Source organism: Cynocephalus volans, chromosome 1 (assembly GCF_027409185.1).
Source record: "Cynocephalus volans isolate mCynVol1 chromosome 1, mCynVol1.pri, whole genome shotgun sequence".
NCBI classification, from domain to species: Eukaryota; Metazoa; Chordata; class Mammalia; order Dermoptera; family Cynocephalidae; genus Cynocephalus; species Cynocephalus volans.
In genome coordinates, this window is record NC_084460.1 from 103,921,285 (window position 1) to 103,948,080 (window position 26,796).

At 40.8% G+C, this 26,796-nt stretch overlaps 1 protein-coding gene across 2 annotated transcripts in view; it reads left to right on the forward strand.

The window, feature by feature from the left end:
• The window catches only part of USP13 (ubiquitin specific peptidase 13), a 115,099-nt gene that overhangs the window by 71,874 nt on the left and 16,429 nt on the right, over positions 1–26,796 (forward strand). For both annotated transcript variants that reach the window (XM_063090043.1, XM_063090046.1), the window contains exons 11-19: positions 3,760–3,885; positions 4,994–5,147; positions 7,342–7,516; positions 13,173–13,261; positions 15,678–15,800; positions 17,304–17,330; positions 20,274–20,417; positions 22,772–22,938; positions 24,399–24,552. In XM_063090043.1, the coding sequence (XP_062946113.1) occupies positions 3,760–3,885; positions 4,994–5,147; positions 7,342–7,516; positions 13,173–13,261; positions 15,678–15,800; positions 17,304–17,330; positions 20,274–20,417; positions 22,772–22,938; positions 24,399–24,552 (1,159 nt within the window). The remainder of the gene's footprint in view (positions 1–3,759; positions 3,886–4,993; positions 5,148–7,341; positions 7,517–13,172; positions 13,262–15,677; positions 15,801–17,303; positions 17,331–20,273; positions 20,418–22,771; positions 22,939–24,398; positions 24,553–26,796) is intronic.

Below are 26,796 nucleotides of genomic sequence, written 5' to 3' on the forward strand. Positions count from 1 at the left end.
CTTAGTATCATCTAATGCTCAGTCTGTATTCAGACTTTTTCCTGCATTATCAAAGATATCTTTCTAAAGTCCCCTTCCTTTTCTCTCGGCAAGCCATTGCTCTATTGAAGGGCTGGGTCACTTGTCCTAAGATTGCTCTGAAGTGTGGTCCTTGAGGTATTGTTCAACCTGTGTTTCGTAGAAGCTGGTAGTAAGATCTAGAGGCTTGATTAGATTCAGGATCAACTTTTTTAGAGCCTGACTTTTTCATATCTAAATGTTAAGTGAACATAGCTATAGTTGAGCATGGGAATTAGTAAAACCTCCCCTTTGAAATCAGAGATGGGTATGGGGCATGGGTGTACGCAGATGGGGCCAGCTAATGATCAAGGTATTAAGTGTGGAGTAGCTGAGTTTGAGCTAAAATGTTCAAACCCAGTTGTGAAACCCCGGAGCTGGTCTGCTGTGACGTGAAGAGGAGAGGTAGCATCTCTCTGGTTAGAAAACTTTTTCAAATAACTTCAAGATGATCAACAATTCTCAAGCAATAGCTTGACTATTGAGCAACAGATTAGGAAAAGTCAGTTGAAGGAAAGCAAAGAAATGAAGGGGGAAGTAGGGTAGGAGGGAAATGAATGAGACTGGGCCACAGTCGAAGCGTGGAGCTGAGTTTCTGGTGTTTTTTACCGTGGTCTGTATTGAGAGTTCTCCTTCTGGTTATACAGCCACATGGTGGCACAGAGCAGCAGCCAGCTCTTCAGAATTTACTGACTTGTTGAACTTTCCAAAGCAGCTGCTTTCTATGGTCTGTGTTGGGGACTGGCACCCACACCAAGCTCGAATCACAGCTTGTAAGAAATAATACTATCAGCAGCAAGTGATAGTGAATACAAGCATATGTGAATGCTTAAACGGAAATGCACAAATGAGAAAAGATTTATTCCAGCTGGTGCCACCATACAGTTGAGAGTGGAGAAATAATTGATGGACTGGCTTACGATGCTGGCCCCAGAGGTGTGTGGGTTTGAGGAAGGCTTATCCAGACTCTGAGATATATTGTTTTCCTTTCTTAGTAACTAGTAGGATGGACTCAAGGACATCAGAGATGAGATCTAGGCACATGTGAACAGCATTAGGACACTAGAGAGGGGACAGAGAGGGGGTAGTAATTGGACCAATGACTTAACACATCTCATTTTCCCAGTCTCATCACTTCATGGGGTTGGATGAGTTAAGCAAAATACATGCATGAAGTGTTAAGAACTGGCACCTAGTACTTATTTATCCAAGCACTAGAATAGTGTCTGACATTTTATAGCACTAAATAGGTATCTGTTGAATGAATGCATGAATGTTAGCCATTATACAAAGATAAGGTATTATTGCATGTTTGCATCCACTGATACTGTGTAGATATACGTGAGCATTGTGAGTGAAGAAGGTTACAACTTTTACTTAGTTTGCAGGAGGTATATATACAGGGAGTAAAATTAATTGTCATGTATAAATTGGTCTTTACCTAGCATTAGAAGCACATCTGAAGCCATATATGTGTGTAAGCTGGTCATTTATATAAGGTTCTGAGTCCCCAGATGCCCAAATGCTGCCACTTGGGGAATTCTTCTAAGAGCTGTTAGCACTATTTCAGGTCCTCCATAGTGTTCTCTAATATTTGTTATAGATAGATGTAAATGTCTCTGATCTTCTCTATTGTCTGCAGATTTCAGGAGGGCAGAATCCCTAACAGTGTTCTGCATGAAGTAGGTGATCAGTAAATACTAGAAGACTAGATCAGATATGTTTTCAGCAAGACAGGAAAATTCATCAGGTTTTTATTAGAAAACATTGCTTAGATCATGTGTGTTGGAGAGATGCTTTATACAGAGCTGCCCCTTGGCCATGGGGAGAAGGGTAAAGGAGTTTTCTCATCGCCTGTTGCATCTGACTATAACATACCACAAACCTGTCACGGTCTCCAGACCTTAGGCACTGACCAGGATGACCATGAGAATGCAGAGAGGCATGAGACATGGCCACCTCCTGCTGGGGACTACAGTCAGGCTGTAGCTGAAAATTAAAGAAGGTAGTAGGCATTTTGTGCTGTGTGCCAAATGATGGCGCATGTAGCAGATTCTCTGGACTTCAGAGGAGAGGAATGTGGCCTGCGAGCTGAGCAAGAGGAGGGTTTATAAAAAAGCAGGTGAGTGGTAGCCACAGCATTTGCAGAGAGGACACGAATTAATTCTTTGACTTGACTGACACGGTGAGGGTTGTTTCACTTATGGACCTGCATCTTTGTTTTGGCTGCAAACAGTGTGGACCTGGAGTCAGAGCTGAACCTGGACTCCATTCTGGCTCTGCTCTGTTAGCTGCATGACAGTCTGGTCATTGAGGCTACTTAGAGTTGAAAGACCTATCTGGCACTTCTCTGCCAGACTCAGTTTCCATAAATGGGGATAAAGGTAGAACACACCTGCTGGGGTTATTGTGAATATCAGTGAAGTAACAGGTATCACCATTGATAGAAGGGCTGAACTTGGAGGGAAAGCTCAGGAAACAGTTTTCTCAGGAGGCCCCCTCCATCACCTTCCTGCCCTGCCTCTTCAGAGCATCTCAGGCAGAGCTCCTAGATTTCCAGCAGATTACCAGTATTAACAAGTCCAGTTCACATCAAAGCCCGTTTAAAGCCTCTCTCTTGTACCAAACTCAGGAGTCTGCGGAAACAGCAGTGCAGAAGGGTGAGCGTCAGCATCCTCTGGTTTTTTTTTTTTTTTTTTTTTTGTCCTTGTTCCACTTCTGTGCCTCTTTCCTCCCTCTTCTGGCTCCTCCAGAGCAGAGGGTCAAGGGAGTTGGGAGACTAGAGAACAAACGGGCAGAGGCTGTTCACTTAGCTAGTGCTTTTTTGGCTGCCTTGTGGCTGCCATGTTCTTCTGTCATGGCTAGCCTTTTTGTGGGGGCACATTGGTGGTGCTTTAGAGTTGCTTCCTCCCACCTGTCCCTCTGCCCTCAAGGACCTTACAAGGTCCTTTTTCTGATGCCCTGTCCAACTGACCTCTGTGGCCCCCTGGCCTCCCAGTCTGGCGGACAGCCCATCATCTTATACAGGGTCCTTCTTGGGAGAGCCTGGTTGCCTTCTGAACTATTCTTTTGGCCCCTAGGGAAACCCAACATCCTTGCCCTGCCAGAGTCACCCCCTCTGCCTGCTCTTCCACGCTGCCATCCTGGCAGCTGCAGCCGGCATCCTGCTTTTCCATGTGAGGGTCAAGCCCCTGCAAGCTCCTGGTCCAGAATGAGTGCAGGGTGGGCTCAGGAGCTGGAGCAGCTGTGCAGTGGCTTGCTGGGCTGTGCAATACTCTTTCCTTCTCTTCTGCATGCTCCCATCTTTACGAGGAGTTCTCTCATACACCCTCATGGGGAGGGGGTGGGAGTGGGGCAGGTGCTGCAGAGCTCTCCTCTCTTTTAACTTATGGGCTGTGATGGGTCAGTGCGGCCACCTGGTAGCAAGGCCTGTGAGGATGGGCCTAGAGCCTGGCTTTGGAAAGTGGGGCATTTATCACGAGTCAACAGGAAGGGTCTCATCCTGTTCCCATGTAAGGTCTGTAGAGCAGGGCCTGGTACATATTAAACATCTGGTGAGTGCTGGCTCTTGTCATTATTCTTCTCTGGGCCTCAATTTTCTCCTCTGTAAATTGGGTTGTATCGTAATCCCTGCTCTGCTTGTCACTGAGGGCTGTTAATGTGTATGAAAGTATTCAAGTCAGTCTTATTTTTATACTTTAGTCTCAACAGAATGGGATCTCTCCACGCATGTTTAAGGCCTTTGTAAGCAAGAGCCACCCAGAATTCTCCTCCAATAGACAACAAGATGCCCAGGAATTTTTCTTGCACCTGGTGAATCTAGTAGAGGTAAGTCAGTCTTCAAAACCACTCAGAGGGGGTATGTGAATTGTTCCCAGCGCTCCGTGCAGTCCCCTGTGGCGCGGCCAGATGCCTCCCCTGCCTGTCCTGCCTTCTCTCCTCATCGTTGCGGCTGCTTCTGAGTCACTTCTCTGAGGCTTTCTCTGCCCAGCGCACTCGATGTGGCCCCTCCTCTTGTTTTGCAGACACTTGCAGCTCTGTCTGCTCCTTTCAGTCTGTTTGTGTTATAGGAGTGTTTGGCCATTCTTTCCTTCACCATTATTTTTGGTCTCTGTGACAAGCTCCTTGAGAGCACTATGTGATATTTGGTGTCCTCCTGCCATCACTTGGAGACAATCACGCTTTGCAGAGTCAAATCATGTTAATCTCTGTGATTTCTGAAAGTCACTGAGAATTCCTGAGTAAGGCTTTCTCTGACCCCCTTAAAAAGCAATAATTTTTTTTTTCTGATTACAAAAGTGTTCTTTGTGGAAAATATAGAAAACACAAAGGAGGAAATCAAAATGCTCCACAATACCAGCCCCTACAAACAACCAGGGTTAACATTTTGGCGTCTGATCCCCCATTCACTTCCTGGGTCATATATTAATTCTCTACGGGCTGTTTTGGAAGCAGTGTTTTCACTTAACCTGTCGTGAACATTTTGCCACATCGTTACATATTTTAATATAAGTGTGATTTCTTTTTGATTTGTATATAACTTACACGAGTGCATCTGTATGTTCATCATACATGAAGTATTGTACATGCTTCAACTTTTCCAGGGCAGTTCTTTGTTTTTCCCTTTTCTCTTTTTTTTTGGCTCCCTTTCCTCCTTTCTAATTCCATCTATGTCAGTCCCTCTCCCATGATTTTTAAAGGCTGTAAAATATTAATTCACATGATGAACTGTAATTTATTCAACCAATCCTGCATTTTTGGACTTTAGATAAATTCCAGTGTTTTGCTAATAAAGTACTCTGGCGAACTGGCATGCCCAGAGGAAATGTTTATTAAAGCCCAGTTTTTATACCAGATATTGTAGTTGATGTCGTGCTAATTTTTATTCATGCTTAATATTCATAAATTTACTAACCTGATATAATTCACCCTTCAGAGGAACCGCATTGGCTCAGAAAACCCCAGTGATGTTTTCCGGTTTTTGGTGGAAGAACGTATTCAGTGCTGCCAGACCCGAAAGGTCCGCTACACGGAGAGGGTGGATTACCTGATGCAGTTGCCTGTGGCCATGGAGGCGGCGGCCAACAAGGGTAATGGTTCCAGAGTGGGAAATGAGCAATGCGTGCCCTCTTGTGGGAACACCCTCAGTCACTGAAAACTTGGGTCAGGAGTAGACCCAGCTGAGGTGGTGTCTGGTTTGCACAGCTCTTTTCATCTTTTCCTTAGTCCCCATGTGACTTTCTCTGGAGAAGAATCAAGTGTATCCCAGGTTTTATGGAGGTGTTATGGATGGAACCTACTTCTTTGCCTATAAATTTGGCCGAGGTTGGTTTGGAGTCAGTGTAATTTGTGGGGAAATGATTGCTAATGATATATGTAGAAGATTCTTTAACCTCATCGTCCATAAGTTGTGCTGTAAAGTCTGCAGGAAGTGATCAAACTGCATTTTTTGATGATAGACATTCAAGTAGAGGTCTCTTGAAATAATCCAGCTTTGGCATCCAAGTATTTAAGATGCCTGTCATGGGAGGCAAATATGGCAGGACTCTTTGTAGGAGCGACGCCCACTAGAAGAGAATTAACATCTTAGCAGTAGAAAAAGGCAAAATAGCAGCTGGATTGCTCATCTTCTATGAACTGGTCATTTTTGTAAAGTTCATCAACTCCCTAGGTGGCCTTTTTTCCTCTTTCTTTTGGGATTGGTCAATTTATTATGCTAGTTGGAAAGTGATGATTATGATGATTTTAAGATGAAATGATTTCCATATTCTGTAAGCTCATGTAGCATTTGACTAATTTAAAATTCTTATCCATTACAGAAAAGGTATAAATGAGGGGGAAAGGGTCTGTGGTTTGTTTCCTTTTTAGAACTAGGCTTAATTGCTTTCTCTTGCCTACCTTGGGGATACCGACTTACATGTTCTGCTCAGTTCTATCATCTTTTCTCACTCACTGTTTATAATTTATGAATCTATTTTTTTCAGAAGGGAGATTTATAATTTGGTTTTGGGAAATTGATTGCTAGGAATACCTAATGTTAGCATCCTCCATATAAGCACATCACAAACTGATTGTGGACTGGGGAATGAATTTTAACAGCCTATTCAGATATGTTTAGGAAAACACATTTGTGAATAAGTGTGCTTAAAAACTGATAAATCAGGAGTGATGGGGGGGGGGGTTGGTGCATAACACAAAATAAATGGCCCGAAAGGCCATTTAACATTGATACAAAATTTTGACTGCAGGTTAGTTTCCAGGAGCAGATCTGCTGATTCTTGGGAGGTTCGTGGTGCACACACTTCTTTTTCTCTCAGTTTTTAATCATTTGAGTAGGGGTGGTGTAGAGAGGCCTGCTACGTTGGTTGCTCTGATATCTGAGGTGTTGGGTAGCCTCCACAAGAAGTTGTCTTGGCGGTGCTGGTTAGCATCACGGGGTGTGCGATGGTGGGTGACTGCAGTCCCATATTCGTTCTCCTTGGTCCATGCCTCTCTGGGACCTGCCACCTCTAACCACAGATGCTGGTGGAACCAAATCAGAAAACATGTAATATGGGGTCTAGTCCTCCTCAGGGGTCAGTGTAGTTCTTTTGGTTTTTATCCATTTTCTCTTTTTGCTTTGTCATTTTATTTTAGGGCAGTTTAAAGGTAACAGGAATGTTTTTGTTACTATTTTTTGTGTGTGTATGTGTCTGATCATCGGCCGAATTTGATCTCTTGACTCAATTTAACTCTCCTTTCTGGCCCCATCTGTAGGGTAGTAGAGGGAGTGCTGGTCAGGGTTTTAAGTCCAGCTTTGTCAGTGATTGACTGGTTTTGACCTTGGTCTTCAATTTCTTTGTCAAGGTAGTGAAGGGCTTGGGAAGAGATGAGCCCTTGGATCTCTTTCAGCTATAAAATTCTCTGGTGTGAAGGCTTTGTTTTTGGAGGATGGCATTTGGGTAAACCCAGGCTTGACCTCTGGACAAATGAAATACCAACGTCATGCACCATGATGTCACACACATGGCCTGAACCAAGCTCAGTTCCCTCTTGTCAGCCTCAATGGAGGAACAGCAAAAAAAAAAAAAAAAATTGTGAATGGCTTGATGCAGCCTGTCAGTGCTGCTCTAAAGACAGCCCCGAGGACAACCTCTCAGCAGGCTTATCCGGCTCCGAGAAGGGAACCAGCAAACAGCCCTGACCTAGCCCAGAGGCCTTCAGGGAAGATTGCCTGAAGAGGGTGTTTTCCATTTCAAGAAGCTAAGAGTGACTGCAGGGTCATTCATTTGCTCTTTTCCTCAGATGAGCTGATTGCCTATGAGTTAATGAGAAGGGAAGCGGAAGCAAACAGAAGACCCCTCCCCGAGCTGGTGCGTGCCAAGATACCATTTAGTGCCTGTCTTCAGGCCTTTTCTGAACCAGAAAATGTTGATGATTTCTGGAGCAGCGCCCTGCAAGCAAAGTCTGCGGGTGTGAAGTGAGTGTATGTGCTGTTAGCGGGGTGAGGAGGGGTCGTGAGAGGTGGGAACAGGGTTGGGGAGAGGGGGCTGGGTACTATATGAGTCTATGCATGCTTGTTCATGTGTGATGAGACAGAACTATGATTTACACACCATAATTGTCACAGACTTCACTTGTGTGAGACCTGTCCAATAAAACAACTTTTTAATTTATGTTATATGCTAGGGAGGGGATGCCTTTTTTTAAAAATGCAAGGTTGTGGTTTATCCTTTATTAGGAATTTGCCTTTTTTTTTCTTTTCATTTCTCTCTTTTTTTTCCTGAGAGGGTACAGCCAAGAAATACCCCTCACCCCCAATGGCAAGAGTGATATTATTAATGAATAGATTTACAACAATTGAAGAAATTATGAAAATACTTATGGCAGGCCTCAATATTTAAACTCCACTGTAGTATATTTTAATTCTATAATTAAAGATCTGGTTTAGAACTTGGTTGACTGTGTTCCTACTTGGAGACTAGGAGTCTGGGACATCTCAAAGTGGACGTAAGTGCTTCTGAGCATTGTTCAAATGAGCTGTCAGGATTTAGTCAGGAAATGCCCTGTTTTTACATTGTGAGGCTGGTTGTCAGGTACATAAATTTTTTTTTCCTCCCTTTGACACCTTAATTGATTTGATACAGCTTGATACAGCCAAGTCCTTGCCGACACATTTTTATATTGCTGTATTTAATTGGAAAAGCAGTGCTTATAGTGGCATAAAATAAGGGGAAGTCTTAAAGTTTGGCTCTGGGAATTTTGCTACTTTTAGAAGAAGAGTAAAAGATGAAAGAGCTACTGTGGCTGTTTTTACCACTTGTTTCTGACTATAGACATCATATGTTAAAAATAGGAAAGCAAAAACTGAAAAGTCAAATTTAAAAAAATAATTTAGAAACAGTTCCATGTCCAAATGGGGATTAATAGTAGTTCATTCAGTTTTAGTTGTCCATTGTTGGGTAAGTTTTCATCCTAGAACTGCTCAGTTGTGGTGTGGATGTATTTGTGTGTGTTGTGTGTGTGTGTGTATGTGTGTGCATGTGCCTGTCTATTTGTGTCCTTGCAGATAACAGCTGATGAATTGGCCTGTTAAATGTGAAATACACTTCATTGCAACTTGGAGACATCTTTGGGCAGTTAGAAATCTATACACTGCATTAATGGAAGAAACAGTTTCTTTAATCATTGACAATGGGCTAAAGATTTCTCAAACATTTACTTTTTCTCTTGGGTCTGATTCTGTGTGGGAGGTGGAAAGTGATCATGGCCCTGGAAGCCTAGAAAACTCCCAGCGGCAGGTGTGAGCTGTGGAGCTGAGTGTTCTTCATTTGCCTGTCCCTTGGCCACATCTTTCTGCTCTTCAGACGAGTGGCCCGGTGTGACTTCAGAAGTGCAGGGTGTGACACACTCTCTGGGCCTGCTGCTCCTGCATGTGCCCTGCCAGGAATGAACCTTCTCAACACTTGGAAAAGCCCATCTTTGAAATGGAGCGGGGAGCCCCAAACTTTCCAAGGATTCTCTGAGCCCTGGCTAGTGGTCAGGAGTTCTGGATTCTTCTCCTTTGCCCACTTGCCAGCTTATCTTCTGTCCTGGAGCAAAGTCACCATCCAGTGTCCTCTTCCATCTGTAATGGAGGGGTGGTGCTTACTGATCTGAATTTCTCCTCAGATGCTACAAACCCTTAGTTGTAGGCAGTGCTCACGTAACTAGAATCCTGGAGGAGGGGTTTCTGCTTTCTGTAGTTGTTAAAAGTAGATATTAAGTGTGTCTTTCCTTTTTCTCTACATACACACATGTTCTTGCATATACTTTTTATATACACGAAAAGAATTAGTACTAGGTGTATCACAATTGTTATTAATTGAAAACTGGTCCTTATGGGGAAGAAAAAAAGCAATGTTAAAGATAGTAAAGCATCTGCATTTATTGCATATTTATTATTGCAAGTCATGTGTTAGGCACTTCCTATCAATTATAATGTTTAATCCTCTTAGTAGTATGAGGTAGGTACCATTAATCTCTCATTTTGTAGATGAGGGAATAAAAGAAGTAATTGGCCAGTAAGTGGCAGATGTGGGATTCATTCAGGTCTGATTGAGTTCAAAGTTTACACTCTTAATGCCTATGTTATATAGTACCCCCATGTGCCTTATCATGCTTGCATATTTAAATATCTTTATATAGCCTTATATTCCTTATTATATTTATCATGTTTAGAATATTAGTTTTGGGAAAACCAATTCAGTGGATTCCTAAAAGATCTTTTTAAAATTATTATTATTTAAAAAAAATTTTTAGCTATGTAGGCTGAGATTCAGTCTACGTTTTTTTAATTTGGAGTTTTGAACTTTTCTTTTGTTAGACTTAGAGCCTGAAAGGCCAGGAAGAGGCAAAAGGTATACTAAAGATCTTAGTAGATCTTGGGTCTATATTGACCAGACATAAAGACCCTCCCCTTAAATGATCCCAAACGGGCCATGTCTGGGAAGAGTATTAGTGTTTGGAAATTTCATTCACCCAGCAAATGTTATTGCTTACCTAGTATATTCTAGGCAATGAATTGAACAAGGTCTAATTCCTGTCCTTGAGCAGCCCTCAGTTTAAGGGTGGATAGGAAGAGATTTTTTTTTTTGTCTTTTTTGTGACCGGCACTCAGCCAGTGAGTGCACCGGCCATTCCTATATAGGATCCGAACCCGCGGGGGGAGCGTCGCTGCGCTCCCAGCGCTGCACTCTCCTGAGTGCGCCACAGGCTCGGCCCGGAGATTTTTTACTTCACTTTTATCATTTATGAAGAGAAAAGCATGGTGTGGAGTTCAAAGCACAGATTCTATGTAGAAGAGCAGTGTTTGAATGCCCAGTCTAGAGCTTACTGGTACCTGACCTTGATCAGGTGACCTGATCTTCCTGGCTTCCTTATCCACAAAATGGAGACAGTACTTTCTTTATCGGATTGAGGTAAGGATGAAGTGACATTAAGCATTGTAAAGTACTCGCACAGCACCTGGCAGAGTAAATGCAGAATACAATTGTTATTACTGTTATCATTATTTATTTGTTTTTTCCTCAGATTATATAATTTGTGGTTGATTATCATATTTTGGACATATTTAGTGGAAAGGGTAAAATTGTATTTTTTTTTTTAATTGCCAGGTTTTCAATCCAATAGACAGTCAATAATTTCAGGAAGAGGTGCAGTTTATATTTTTTTCTTAATAAAGTCTTCCTAGTATTTTTGCCTTAATTGTAATTAGTGAACAATTGATATATTTTAAATAATGTTAATAGGTTGTCCACAGATAATACAATAGTGTTGTCAGGACATATCTTAGGCACTTAAATATGTAACTTATTTAATTCCTGTAACAATTCTTTGAAGTAAATTTGCTGTGTATCCACGTAGACCTTTTTGAATGATTTACATTCTAATGGTCTTTATTAAAAATGTATAGCTTTCCAAGAAAAACATTAACTCCAGGAATTAAGAATAAAAGAGTAAACAGAGCATAATTTATGACTTTGTGGATTTAACTAACATGTGATGTCCCCAAACTGCAATTAATGAATGCAAAGTATTACTTTTGAAATTGATTTGAGCAGATATATATTGAGCAGTCACTACAGGTACGATTAAATTTGAGATGCTGTAAAGGTTACAAAGGTGAATAAAGAATGTTTACCTGACAGGGCAGATATAAAGTGAGCACCCTCTAACCTGCTTTTTGTTACTCGTGGGTTGGTAGTTACCCACAACAAAGTGATGTGTTAAATTACCTCCTACTCCAACCTGGAGTTCCTCCACTACCCCCACCATGGTATCACAAGCTGATACCTCACCTGGATACCGACCATGGAGCAACTGCAAAAGGCTCAGGGCTCCCCAAGCACATTTTGAAAATTATGGATTTACTGGGACTTTGGGTTTATTTTTCTGTTATATATTTCCTTGATTTTAAGTTAATGTGGTAAGAAGAAAGGTCAGAAAGGTAGCATTTTTATATTAGTTGAAAATATCTTAACATCGGATGGAGGTATTATGGTTTTGGGTGAAACTGAGGAGTTGGCTACATTTAAATAAGAATGCTGTTTATTACTGCTTCTCACAAGATAGGAAACCTAATTCAAGATAATGTATAATTTCTGCAGAGTGAGCCAGGATATTAATAGATCATTTCCTTAGGGTGATAAGTTTCTGTTTTATTAATAGCTCCTTTATGTTGTAGCCTGAACCCTTCTACCAACCTTGTGATAGAGAATTTTGGATACAGAGAGGTTAAATAACTTGCCTTGGGTAGAATGCGGGTCAGTGACAGACCTGTTCAGTTCAGGCCTCATGGATTGTAGCTCTTTCATGACAAAATAATTATGCTGATTCCCTTAGTTATATACAATACTTCTAGTGTGCCAAGCAGTTTCATATCATTTCATAAACATTGCATAGCCCTGGCAGGTAAATATGATTAGAAAATCCATTTTGCAGACATGAAAATGGAACCTCAGGGAGGGCCAGTGGTTTGCCCAGATTTGAAGTGAATGAAGTAGCATACCCAAGATCCAAATCCACGTCTTTAGATTCTTTTTTTAAAAAATCCAGTGCTCTGGCCCTGTACTATGGCTTCTTTTGTACACTAGGGGGCAGCAATGCATTGGCATTTGTTTTCTGAATTCTGGGAAGGTGCATTCCAAGTAGAAGACTGTGACTGGGATCTGAAAAGTGGGGTCTGGGGGAGGGTGTTCCAGAATCCCTTATTTTAAAAGGTACCTGTGGTACCCATCTGTATTTTCTTTTTGATACATACCTACCACACCCACATTGACAATCAAATAGAAATAGATGTTAAAAACAAGATCATAAATGTGGAGTGAATTAGCTGGAACTGGAGCATGAATTTGGTGTACAAGCTGAATAGTCTATGCATAAAATTTTCACACCCAAGTCCAGGCAATCCAGGCATTCCCAAAGTTTGAAGAGAACTGGAGATATTACCCGTATGTATTAGTTTTAATATTTAAGGCCCAGATTGAGATATTTTAGATATTTACTCCATAATATGTCTATTCCTAGGATCCATGTGACCCTGGATTTAGCTGCAGTGTTATTTTAATGAGGACCTGGCATTTGTAATAGTCAACCTCAACCAAGTTCCAGTAAACCCTTCTTATGCCATCTCTGTGCTGTAAGATAGTGATTCTGTGTGGGAGTGGAGTGGGGGTGTTTCAGGATCACTTGGGGAGCTCTTTCAAACCTCACATACAGACAATAATGTATGCATGCCCATAGACACCAACAATATATGTATACTAAATTCTAGTAAGGATTTTAGAAAAGCAAATGGTTGAAAAGCACTTTCAGAAATATAAAATGCCACAGCAAAGCAAAAGTAATAATTTTGAAACGGAAGGGACAACATTGTCCTACATTAAACCTTTTCTTCTCGTGAAGAGGCCAGGACGAGTGGGCAAGAGTGAGTGTGTGAGTGTACACCTACCTTTCTGAGTCTGTGTGTTCCTCCTCTTCAGTCCAGCCATTGGAACTGCAGGGTGTGCCTCAGACAAAGCTTATGATGTTTCGTGAACTGTATTCACAATTCTTATTGCCTTGTCTCATTGACATAATCCCCTTGTGTTTCCCAGAACATCTCGCTTTGCTTCATTCCCTGAATACTTGGTAGTGCAGATAAAGAAGTTCACTTTTGGTCTTGACTGGGTTCCCAAAAAATTTGGTAGGTATCTTTTGCATGCTTTTGCTTAAAACATCGAGTTAGTTAAAAAACAAAAAACAAAAAACATAGCATGTGAAAGAGCCCATATAGTTGGCTGCCACAAATGGTTCCACTTTATCCTTTTTTCATTATTCTCACCTTTCTCTTTTGAATCAGAGTTTATGATAAGCACCGACAGGAAAAATTACAATGTCCTAACCCACCCTTCCAGTAATGAGTTCTGGAATGACCGGATTCTAAGAGTGAAAACAGAACCCTCGATTTATTAAGTAAACAGTGCTTCCCGAACTTTACTGTGCATACAAATTACCTGGGATCTTGGTAAAATGCAGATGCTGATTCAGCAGGTCTGAGCCGGCCTGAGATTCTGTGCTTCTGACAAGCTCCCAGGTGGTGCTGATGCTGCTGTCCAAAGACCACACTTTGAGTAGCGAGTAGCCTAAGATATGAGTACATTCTTAGCATCACTCCTCTGCCTCTGAGGCAGGCAGGTGTGGCCGATGACATTCACTCAAATCATACAAATTTTATTAATAATAAAACAGAAATAGTCATTTGCATTAAACAGTCAAAAAAAGGGATGTGATTTTGGCTTAACTGGGCTTTTGTCTTGCTAACGTTAAAGGCCCTTGACCATTGTTAGAAGTTAATTTTCCAGACAGTGCATGAAACATTTTCTCCACCAGTGTAATCTAATATGAAGGGTGTTATTAGGCTGTCCTCAGTGGTGTGGAAGGATGTACAGTTTTACCCTCTGTGGTTTCTCAAGCCAGCACCTTGGGCTGTTTGCCAGTCTTTTAAACTTTTTATGTTTTTGAATACCTAAGGAAAACAACAACAACAATGCAAGTGTTACACTGGTTGATGAAGCACTTTTCTGAAGGGGATAGGTAAACAGGATGTAAAATTGGCTGGAGTGAGCTCCCAGAAACCTCCAGCACTAACAGTTGCACAGCACTGCTTTGCCATGTGAAGTTGGGCTGGACTGTTCCTGATCCTGCAGGAGATCCTGGTTTTCCCTGGTGGAATAGTTTTGTGAGCAAGGGGAAGGGCAGAGGGCATGATGCTATCGCTCAACTTTCTTTCCATGGTCCTGGAAAGTACCTGAGAGAGAAAACTGACTTGTTCTAAAGGCTCTTAGTTGCTTTGGAAACAGTTTTCTTATTTTTCTTTGTCTTTGGAATTTCTCTAAAGGAACATAAATTTGAATCAGATTTCCTTGACTTGCTGAATTTAAAGGACCCCCAAAGCCTTGAGAACATGAATTTTTCTCTTGCAGAACAGTTGTATTGATTTTGTTGATCAGACTTTATGCTTGGTTTTGCTGCCCTCAGAAATTAAAAAAAAAATTTTAAACTAAGCTTTGTTCCTTGAGTGGCTATCATAAAGTAGGATTTATGTACCTGGCATCAGAACTGGTTTTGGTGACAGTATTTTCACGTTCTGTTTGCTATCCCAGAAGACATATTCTGCACCAGCATTTGAATCTGTTTTTCGTTATTATGTTATCTGAATTTGTGTGATTCTAAATCTTGACAGGCTATTAGACTGGTACATTTTGTATCTGAGCAAGTCAATACAATAACAACTGAGCCAAGAAGTTAAAAAAAATGTTTTCCAAAGACTAATATACTTCAGATTCAATTAATTTCTTTAAAACTTTATTCTTTATTTATTACCTTAGAATAATCACAGTACCCATCATGATCTGAGAAAAACCATAAACTCGGGATTGCAAATTCAAGTGCCTAACAAGGACAGTGTATAATCTCAATGAAAAAAGTGGGTTGTGTATAAGAAACATGTAGTTAGCTATCTTGGTCCTGCTTGGGTATTCCCACTTTGGATAAAGACATGGATTAGAAAAACATTCCTTTACCGTAAGAATCAGAATAGCACAAATATGATGCTCAGGGTCATGGGGGCTATGGGAAGCTGTGAGGTCCAGAGACCATTGTCTAGAGCAGAAGCTGAAGATCAGCTCCAGACAGTTGTAACCATACGAGAATATGCTACAGTTTTATGTTTTTCAAAATAAGCTGGGAATCTGGATTTTTAAATTAAATTCTTCTGATTTAGAAATTGGGATTTGTTGCCAACATTTTTAAAACATCAAACAGAAAGTGCCTGGGCCATAAATGGTCTTTGCACTGCCAGTTTGCGACCTCTGGCTTAACCAGTTTGTTCTTGTTCAGTGTGAAATCCTGAACACCCTTTGTACTTTCTCCAGGTTCTCCATTAACATCTAATTAGTCTCAGTGAGTCAGCTGGCCCAGTGATCTATTTCAGGAATAGAAAAGCAACCTTAGCTCTGCCTAGACACATGCATGTAGCTAGTAGTCCTGCTGGTTTTATAATAAGGTGATTATGGGTTTTTGGAGAATCCTGTGAATATATCATCTCTCTCGTTTTGCAGATGTTTCCATTGATATGCCAGACCTACTTGATATCAGTCATCTCCGCGCCAGGGGGTTACAGCCAGGAGAGGAGGAACTTCCAGATATCAGCCCTCCCATAGTCATTCCTGATGACTCAAAAGGTACCATCTCCTGCTAAAAGGATGTTCTGTACCCGCCCACCCTGCTCTGTAGGAACAGTCACTTTCTTCCACCAGCTGGTTGATGCCAGCATCACCCATCAGGGGTCCCTTGGCTGCCTTCCTGTGCTGTAACCCACCATAGACACACAGAAGTGAGGCATGCCTGCAACTGTAAACTGAAAATAGACATCCCAAGGGGCACAGAGGCATCCTGAGTAGTTGCAATGGACAGTTTTTAGGTTAGGTTGCCTCTGCCTTCGACTCCCTCCCTCTGTGTCCCCCAAATGGGAAGAGGAGTGTGTTTACCCTGTATTGGGAAGAGAAGGAGTGTGTTTTCAGTGGGCTCTTAGTCCAGGGGAGCTATGTCATTCTCGGGAGTACCTTTGGACAACCAAAAGGGGAAATTCCACAGTGTGTGTTAGTTTGAAACATTTTTGAGGGTGTGGGGTGGGGGAGTGGGCTGGCCAGTATGAGGATCTGAGGCCTTGACCTTGGTGTTATAACATCATGCTCTAACCAGCTGAGCTGACTGGCCATCTCTGTTTTAAAAATCTTGACCACATCTCACTTCCCAACTTTGTCACTGCTTCATAGCAAGGGAATGGTTTGAGTTTCTCTTTCCCTCTGCGACCACTCAATTGGTCATTGTTCAGAATACATAATTTATTCTAAAGGAAAGGACATGCAAAAAAATAGTTGCCTCACCTTTATGGGTTCAAAAATAGTGTCAGAAAAATCTTGGTTTAATTACTAGCTCAGTTATTCTGGTGAAATCAGTTTCATCCTGGCTTCGTTTCTTCATCTGTGTACTGTTCATCTATCTTAGATAGATTAACCAATAGTGATAGATCACTCTGGGCCTCTCAACCAAAGGTTTTTCATCAGCTGAGCAGTGAATATTATTGGAGACCATGTTCAGGTACAAAAGAAGGGTAAGGTGAGTCCAGGAGTGTCAAGATCAGGATTCAAGATAGGCGTCTATGTTATGTTGTTTTCTAATGCTTAGTCAAAAGTTAAATTATAGAGACAGAGAGTAGAGGAGGGAACTGTACACAAGACATCCTGGGGTCATGTGGGACAGGTGACTCATTAAAGGGGTTAAAGGAAGAAGAGGTGAGTGTGAGCATCAGAGGAACTGTACAGGTGGTTTATTAGTAGTGATCCTACTGTATGATGTTCATAACAGAATCCCTGGTTTGGGATTAAACGGGGTGAGTTCTTAGAAATACCAGGAGAGAAATGATTTAGTTCATTAAGGTGATAATCAGAACATGAGGTTTTACCTGATTTAAATGCTTAAAACCTATCATTTTCTGTCATTACTATAATGACTTTATATTATGCAGGCTGGGGGGGTCTGTGTGGGTGTTGGGGACTGACAACAGTGTGGGGTCTTGAGGGGTGAGGGTGGGGCTTGGGAATGCCATGGATTGTGGTTTTTCTTTCTCTAAAACTCATTTGGACATGTTTGGTCTAATTTTCTGTCCTCACTTTTAATTCCAGATCGCTTGATGAACCAATTGATAGACCGTATGTATCTTTCAGAATGTTTCTCAGTGTTCTACCATTGTTGTTAGTCTGACATTTTTTATCTGAGAATTCAGTAAAGGGGCGTTGTTCTTACCTGTGTATGTACAGCTTTTCCTGGGTGGGAATGATTCTTTGCCAGTAAGTTGATTGAGCAATGAGATGCTGGTTACGTGGCCCTAGTGGCTCAGGAGAGTGGCCGTTAGCATGACAGCCAGCCAGCCCTGGGTTGGAATCTTGGCTCTGTCATTTATGACTGTGTGACCTAGAATAATTTGCTTACCTTCTCTGAGCCTCAGTTTCCTCATCTGAATGGGGGACAATGATGCCCTGTCTTTCCTCTTTGGCCACATGAGTAGGCCTCTTTCTGCACTGATGGCATCTTTTCCACTCCTGCTGTCAGACACATAATGAAGACCCACAACTGACAGGACGTGGTAGTATTAATTAACACTCTGAAGGATATTAGTTTGATTGGATTGTTTGTTAATTTTGTAGCCTTTTAGTTTCTTAATCCTGTGGGAGTTGATATTCTTGGTTTTCTGAAAAGAATGTTAAAAATATAAACTATTTATGCTGAATATTTAGATATTAATTAGGAGGAAGAGGTAGTGTCTATTAAATACTCTGAATATTTTTGTCTACAAAATCTTTCAAGAGACTAAGTATTGTTAATTTGAGAGTTCAAATGTTCCACATTGCAAATGATCGATCTAGCTTAGACCTCCATGTTTCCTTTCTTGTGTCAGTTATGATTTGCCAATTGTTAGAAGAGCTGTTAAGGTCAGCGAGGGTCCTTGCTGCTGGAAAGTCTGCTGTGACCTTTACATTTGGCCTGGTAGGGTTAAGGGGAGTCTGGGACAAACCATCGCCACTGTGAGCAATCTAATCGTAATAGTGGATGCTGATATTTTTGAATACTTACCATGGGTCACATTGCATTTATTATTCCATAAATTCTTTCAACGATCTTTAACTTTACTCTTTATACAAGGTCCCAGATCTAATTTGATTATCACAGTAAGAAGGGAAGGGCAGGTGACTTTTTACAGATAAGAAAACTCAGATCCAGGAAGGTTCTAAGACCCAAGAGCTGGGACCAGAACTGGGGCCAGGAATAAGAGTGTTTTTCATGCCACTAGACCTTTCCTGGCATGTGAGAGGTTTGCTGTTTGCCCCTGATCCTGCAGAGAGCTGGCCTGCAGGATCTCATCCCAGAGGAGGTGATGGATGGTTGGAGCTGACTGTGCCAGAGGAGTCTTGTCTCTGAGTGTGAATGTGCAGCCATTTCCTGTGTTACTGGTGTGACCGTTTACTTCCTCCTGGATCTAAGCGTGCTGTCTTACCAATAATTACCTATACTCAGCAGGAGAAAATAGAATGATCTGGTGTTAATTGACATTTGCATCCTAAGATTTTTTTAAAAAATAACTTTTCTTATTACAAAAGTAAAAAGACATTTAGAAACTATGGATTAAAAATCATCCATGGTTCCTTCACCCATCTATAACTACTATTAAGATTTGGGTGATATCCCTCTACTGTTCTTTACCTACACCTGGCTCCCTTCATTTTTCACAAAAATGGGCTTATACACTTCCAATCTAGTATTATATACATATACCTAATTCTTTTTAAACTGCACTTGTTAAACTGCATTCTGGAGCCTTGAGCCTTACAAGATGTTGAAAGGTGGTCAATTAAGAAAGAGTTTCATAATTTCTGTGCTGTAGAAATTTCATAATTTTTTTATTACAAGACTTTTGAGTCTTCACTGTGCTAATGCATTGTGAATTTCTAAGGAGAGAATAGAATATGTAGGTTTAAAAAACTTATCTGGCCATGGAAACCCCCTGTTCTGTGGTTCAACACTGACATCTCTCTTAGAACATCAGGATGCTGTACAGCACAACTTGGGAGTCACTGTTGTCCTACGTCATTTAAAAAAAAATTTGACCTTGATAGGATGTTCTGTGTATCTTTCTTGTAAGAGAGAACTTTGGTAAATGCATCTTCAATATATTTTTTATAGAACAGATATCTGTGTTCCTCAGGTCCTCTACTGATGGCTAAAAAATTGGCAGAATTTTCAGTAGAGTAGAGACCCCAGGACATGGAAAACACAAAGGATATGTTTTGTGTTTCTGTTTTTTTCTTCCCTTTTGGTATAATGTGAGAGCACTGTGCATGTGTATGTGTATGTACACACATGTATGTACACACATGTATGTGTATACACATAAGAATGTGTATGTATGTATGTGTATATATACATATAAGCATATGTGCATACATATACATACACATAGATATACAGATGCATCTCTACCAATGTCTATATGTTATTAAGAAAAGAAGTCAAAACCCTCTGTGTATGAGCCCAAGTAAGGTTTGTAAAGCTCTTTTAATATCTTAAACATACTCAATTAAAAAAGACATTCTTTCCTTCTATACGTAACATTTGGGCTCTCCTTTTCCCAGGGGTTATTACTTCCTGTGATTGCTGGATGTATCTAAAGGCCTACTGTAACTTTCTGTGAGATTTAAAGAACAGGCTTTTTGGACTATAGATAATGCTTTTCTCTTCAAATTTTAGTTATAGGGGAGGTTGCTGTAGAGGTCTTGAGAATGATCTGAGAGGCTGAAATGGTTCTGGAAATACACTAAATCTCCCCATATGAAATTAGAGAATTGTTTTTCAGTGCTTGGATTTGTCCAGGTGATCACCATGGTTCCTGTTTAGGTCAAAGATATAAACTCAGCTTAAATAGTTTAATATTTAGATGGCTTAAGACAAAACAAAACAAAGTAAAACCATTATCTACAGATCCAACGAAATAGCACTTTCTTTGGGTAGCATGTTTATAAGAGGGTGAAGAGCAGCTAAAGCAAGAAGAAATGTAGCGTTTACTTTTTCACACCAGAATATCCTGTTGTGCTTTGCAGCGTCAGACATTGATGAGTCGTCAGTGATGCAGCTGGCCGAGATGGGCTTCCCTCTGGAAGCGTGCCGGAAGGCTGTGTACTTCACTGGAAATATGGGAGCCGAGGTGGCCTTCAACTGGATCATTGTTCACATGGAAGAGCCGGGTAGGTGGTGGAAATGGAGTGGCTTTGGAGTCTGAGGTGACCTCAGAGAGGCTAAGCTTTGTCCTCCCATGTCCCTTGTGGATGTGTCTGCAGAAGATTACTTTCAGCTCATAATCTGCTGCATTATGGGACAAAGTAAGCATCTTTGTCTTTCTTCTTTTTAAAAAAATAACAGCTTTATTGATATATAATTCACCCCTCTAGTCTATAATTCAGTGGTAAAAAGACCATTAGAAAGATGTGGGATATACTCTTAGCAAAGAGATGAGGAGGAGTTGAAATAGAAAAATGGGCGTGAAGAAATGGAGGCTGTTTCTTTAGCTTTTTCTTATATCTACTTTATTAAGGTATAATTCATCTATTCACCCATTTAAAGGGTATATTTCAACGGTTTTTAGTAAATTCAAAGAGTTATGCAATCATTACCACTATCTAATTTTGGAACATTTTCGTCCCTTAAATCCTGTACACGTTCGCAGTCACTCCCCGTCCCCCGCTCTCTCCAGCTCCTGGCAACCACTAATCTTCTTTCTGGATCTATGGATTGGCTTATTTTGGACATTTCATATAAATGGAAACATACAATATGAGACTTTTCGTGTCTGATTTCTATCACTTAGCATAATGTTTTCAAGGTTCATTTGTGTTATAGCATATATCAGTAGTTCATGCCTGTTTTTGGCTGACTAATATTCCATTATAGGGATATGTTACACTTTATTTAACATTTCACCAGATGATGGACATCTGAGTTGTTTCCAGTTTTTGGCTTTTATGTGTAATGCTATTATAAACATTTGTATACAAGTTTTTGTATGGACATGTATTTTTATTTCTCTTGCCATATGGTAGTTCATGTTTAACTTTTTAAGGAACTACCAACCTGCTTTACATAGTGGCTGAACCATTTTACACTCCCACCAGTGTGAATGAGGGTTCCGTTTTCTCTATATCTTCACTAACTGTTGTTATTGTCTTTTTTATTATAGCCATTCCAGTGTGTGTGAAGTGGTATCTCTTATGGTTTTGATTTGCATTTTGTGAATGACTAATGATGTTGAGTATGTTTTCATATGTTTATTGGCCATTTGTATATCTTCTTTGGAGAAATATCTATTCAAATTCTTTGCCCGTTTTTTTAATTGAAACATAATTGATTATATATATTTGTGGGGTACAGAGTTGAATATCAATCCATGTGCAACGTGTGATAGTCAAGTCAGGATAATTAGCATATTAGTCATTATAAAACATAATCATTCTTTGTGTCCATTAACCAATTTCTCACTAATCCCCCTTCCACCTCTGGTAACCACAGTTCTGATCTCTCCTTCTGAAAGTTCAGTGTATTATTGTGACTACTCTCTCTCTCTTTCCTTCCTTCCTTCCTTCCTTCCTTCCTTCCTTCCTTCCTTCCTTCCTTCCTTCCTTCCTTCCTTCCTTCCTTCCTTCCTTCCTGCCTGCCTGCCTGCCTGCCTGCCTGCCTGCCTGCCTGCCTGCCTTCCTGCCTTCCTTCCTTCCTGCCTTCCTGCCTTCCTGCCTTCCTGCCTTCCTGCCTTCCTTCCTGCCTTCCTTCCTTCCTGCCTTCCTTCCTGCCTTCCTTCCTTTCTCTTTCTCAGCTCCCTTTGCCCATTTTTAATGAGATTATTTGTTTATTGTTGAGTTTTAAGAATTCTTGTATTCTGGATACAAGTCTCTTATCAGATACATGATTTGCAAATGTTTTTTCCCATTCTGCTGTCTTTTCACTTTCTTGAATGATGTCCTTTGAAGCACAAAAGTTTTTAATTTTGATGAAGTCCGATTTATCTATTTTTTTATTTATCATTTGTACCTTTTATGTAGTATCTAAGAAACTGTTGCCTAACTCAGTGTCACAAAGGTTTACGCCTGTGTTTTCTTCTAAGAATTCTGTAGTTTTAGCTCTTACCTTTAGGTCAGCGATCCATTTTGAGTTAATTCTGTATATGGTGTGAGGTAGGGGTCCTACTTTGTTCTTTTGTAGGTGAATATCTATTTGTCTCAGCACTATTTGTTGCAAAGACTGTCCTTCCCCACTGAATGGTCTTGTAGAAAATCAGTTGACTATAGATATACAAGAGCAGTTCAGAAAGTTTGTGGAAAAATAGAATTAAAAGATAATATGAATCTCTCCATGAACTTCTTGAAGTATCCTCATACAGGTTTATGTCTGGCCTCTCAATTCTGTTTAACTGATCTATATGTCTATCCATATGCCCCTACTAGACTGTCTTGATTATTGTAACTTTGTAGGTATTTTTACTTCTTAACCTTACAGTGTTTATTTCAAGACCAAAAAAAGAAAAATGTTCGTGTGTGGTCATTTTCCTCAGATTTTGCTGAACCACTGACAATGCCTGGTTATGGAGGAGCAGCTTCTGCTGGAGCATCTATTTTTGGTGCTACTGGATTGGATAACCAACCTCCAGAAGAAATTGTAGCTATTATCACCTCTATGGGATTCCAACGACATCAGGCTGTTCAGGCACTACGAGCAACGGTGAGCATGAGAGACTGTGTGTGTGAACACCCTCCTCTCACTGGAGGCGGTTTGTACTTCTGTCAGAAGCAACTGCGACTTTCCAATGTCCTTTGATCATTTTGAGTTATGTTTGCCTGACTCCATATCCCACCTTAACCCATACAGATTTATTTGCATATAATATATATAAATCTAAAATAAGTGATTGAGGGAATCATATAGAGAATTTAAGAATAAGAAAATGATAAAGCTGAGGCAAGATGACCAAACTGAAGTAGACTCTGCATCTTCTTGACTATTTGTTAATAGGGGGTCACAGATGTGACTTGGCCTTTGAGCAAAGAGGAATGCGTGAGATTCCATGGTCATTAAGAAAGTTCTTTGGGACAAATATTGCTTTTGTGATACCAGGACCTTGGAGAAGTGTCTCTCAAAAGTCCTTATGGAAGACTGAATGGTTCTCTGGAATTCTCTGTTGCTGTTGCTCTTGGAAGAAAGAGAAGGTTCTTCTGGTAGTCACGAACTTCCTGAGAAAAGGGAGAGAAGGGACCATGAAACTAGAAGAGAGATAGAAATCTTCTCTTGCCATGCAGATATCTACTTAATATATATATATTTTTAATATCCTTTCTTGTCACACCATAATCCAGTTTTGAGTGGATATCTGCTACTGATTCCTTCTTGTCTGTACTGGCTGAGTCCCTGCTAGTGTCCATTGCTGAGGTCAGTGGCTCTTGAGTGGCTCATGGGAGTGTGGCTGGAACAATCTGTTTCCTAAAATGCTCAAAATATCTCAGAGTTTGTTTCACTTGGGGTGCTTTCTTGTTTCATGCTTAACCCAAGTGACAAATTCTTTAACCTGCCAGTGATATCACAAACAGGGAAAGATGAAAATCTTTCTATGGTCCATTAGTTTGAACTGCATGGAGTTCAGTTTAAAACCATTGTACTTAATTAACCAGTGTTGTTATCATTAATTGAGGCATTAATCTTGTTTACTGCAATTCAACCCTTCTACCAAAATTTAGGGAGAGGAGGTCTAACATATATTCCCACTGGCACCCTCTATTTTGCAGAGTGATTTGCAGAAAATACAGTTGGTAGAGAAGGTAGTGTGTGCAATTGGTGTGGCTTTATAAAAGGCTGCACTTGACCAAATGCCATCGCCTTTGGCATTCTGCAGCCATCATTATCAGCATCAGCCTACAGAAATGCTGAGCTAAGACTGATATGGGCTTTGTAGTGCTGATCTGCTGCTCGGAACTGTTCTCCAGTGAACCCAATTACAGACCTCATGGGACTTGCAGAATGCCAACCACGTGTGCCTTTCATATGTGGAGTTAGAGCTTCTGACTCAGAGGCACTTAAGACTAATGAATGCAGGCCTCCTGCCCTATCTCCTTGATATGTGGTTCAAATGGTCAGGATATAAGGAGGCGCAGGAATGCGTGCATTGTAAAAATGTTTTACTTTATTAGAATAATAACCTGGAAAGAGCACTGGATTGGATCTTTAGCCACCCTGAGTTTGAAGAGGACGGTGACTTTGTGATTGAGATGGAGAACAACGCCAATGCAAACATTATTTCTGAGGCCAAGCCTGAAGGACCTAGAGTCAAGGATGGATCTGGAAGTAAGTTCTTGCCTTAGAGGTCATCTGAGCAGTCATGACAATACGTTCAGCTCATTCCCTTCCCTCTCACCACCACATATCTAAACCTTTATTGTCATTCAAAAGTTAGCACGGATCCCATCTTCTTATAAATGGTGTGTTTTTCCTCTTTGCAAAGTGATCTGATAAAGTCTTGGACTGACTCATCATGTTGCCTGGTAGTGTGTGTAAAGTTTAGTGCCAGCTTTCACAGTGTCTTTCTTTGAGGTAAATTTCTTCATGGACCATGGAAGCTTTTGTGAAAAATGGAGCATTTATTTTCATGTAGCATTTTCTGAAGAGTAGAAAAGCAGTTTCATATCCTTGACCGTATCATTACCAATATCAGCTGCTGATAATTTTCTGATGGGCTACCTCAGGATGGCAGGAAGAGCTGCTGTAGGCCATTGTTCTGCCTTTTAATAGCAAATACTTATATATGTCACTATGTGCCAGGCACTGTTTTGAGACTGCATATGAACACTCATTTAATCCTCAGCACAACAGGTGAGACAACAGAGGCAAAGAGAGATAGGTGTTTGGACAAGGTGACACAGCTCTTAAGAGGTAGAGTCAGGATTCAAATCCAGAATCCGTGTTCTTAACTCTTGTGATACCTTGTGTCTTAGTCCATTTTTGTGTTGCTGTAACAGAATACCTGAGACTGGGTAATTTAGGAACAAAGGGTGTTTATTTGGCTCATGATTCTAGGGCAGCTGCATTTGGCATGGGCCTTAGGCTGCTTCTGCTCATGGCAGAACACAGAAGGGCAGCCAGTATGTGCAAGGAGATCACATGGAGAGAGAGAGAGAGAGTAAGAAAGAAGGAGGGGAGGTGCCAGGCTCTTTTTAACAAGCAGCTCTCCTGGGAACTAACAGAGTGAGAACTCACCCTCAAGGGAGGGCGTTAATCTATTTGGAGGGATCTGCCCCCATGACCCAAACACCTCCCAACACTGCCACATTGGGGATCGGATTTCAACATGAGCTTTGGAGGGGACAAACATTCAAACTATACACGGCTACTTCAGAAAGTTCATGGAAAGATTTGTATTATCTTTCAATTCTATTTTTCCATGAACTCCTTGAAGTGCCCTCATCACACCCTGTTTCTCGAGCTGTCACTGTGTACAGAATAACGTTCAGGCTCTTTAGCCTGGCATTCAGCATGTCCTCCAGTCAACCCCAGCCTGCTCTTTCTCATGTTACTTCTTCTGTGCCCCATGCCTGCAGCTCAGATGACTGGCACTGTAGCCACACTGCCAGCCTACGAGTATCAGCGCTCTCCTCTTGGTCACCTCCAGGCCTTCACTCAGGTTAATCCCCATTTGTGAAATGCCCTTCTCTCCCATTACTGCCTACTGAAATCCATTATTCAGAACTTGGCCACAGATTCCATTTCTCTAGACTACTTTCGCAGATTCATGTTGTTATCAGTCCATGCTTACCTCCTAAGCTGGTAATAACAATACTAGTGTTAACAACACTTCTATTTGTGCCACGTTTAATCCTCACAATAACTCTGTAAGGTAGGAGACCATTATTACCCCCATTTTACAGGTGAAGAAACTGAAGCAGAGAAGGTTAAGTAGCATGTCAAGGTCACATAGCTAGTGATGGGTAGAACCGGAGTCCCATTCCTGGCAGTCTGCCTCCAGAGCCTGTGACTGAAGCCACTATCATGTATTGCTTATTCTGCCACTGTTAGAGGTATCAGATTGATCTTGTGATAAAATTATTTATGTAGATGTCTGTGCCTCCCATTTGACATGGTGTCTAGCACATAGAGAGTACTAAGTAATAATTGGATTTAACTACATTTATCTTAGCAGTACTTATTCCTATAATCATATAGCTGCAGATCTACTCATTAATGGTCTTACCAGACCTAACATGTATGTATTGATGTAGACCTAGAGAGAGGGTGGGAGGGAATCTTTCTTTTAACACAAAATAGGAATTTCATCACTGAGACTGTTTAATCTTAACTGGATAAGAAAAGGATGAGATGTAGTTCTCCTAACTTCCATATTCATCTACAGGGTCTTATATTACTTTTAGGAATCACTAGCTTGCCTAAAATATGAAAAGCTGTAATGGACGAGTTACTTAATGATTCATGAGCAGGATTGATTACGTGTTACATGTCCTTCGATTCACTGCTTCATTGATTTTCTGTAATGGACTTTTCTTTAGAGGTGATGAATCCTTGAAGAAGCAATAAACC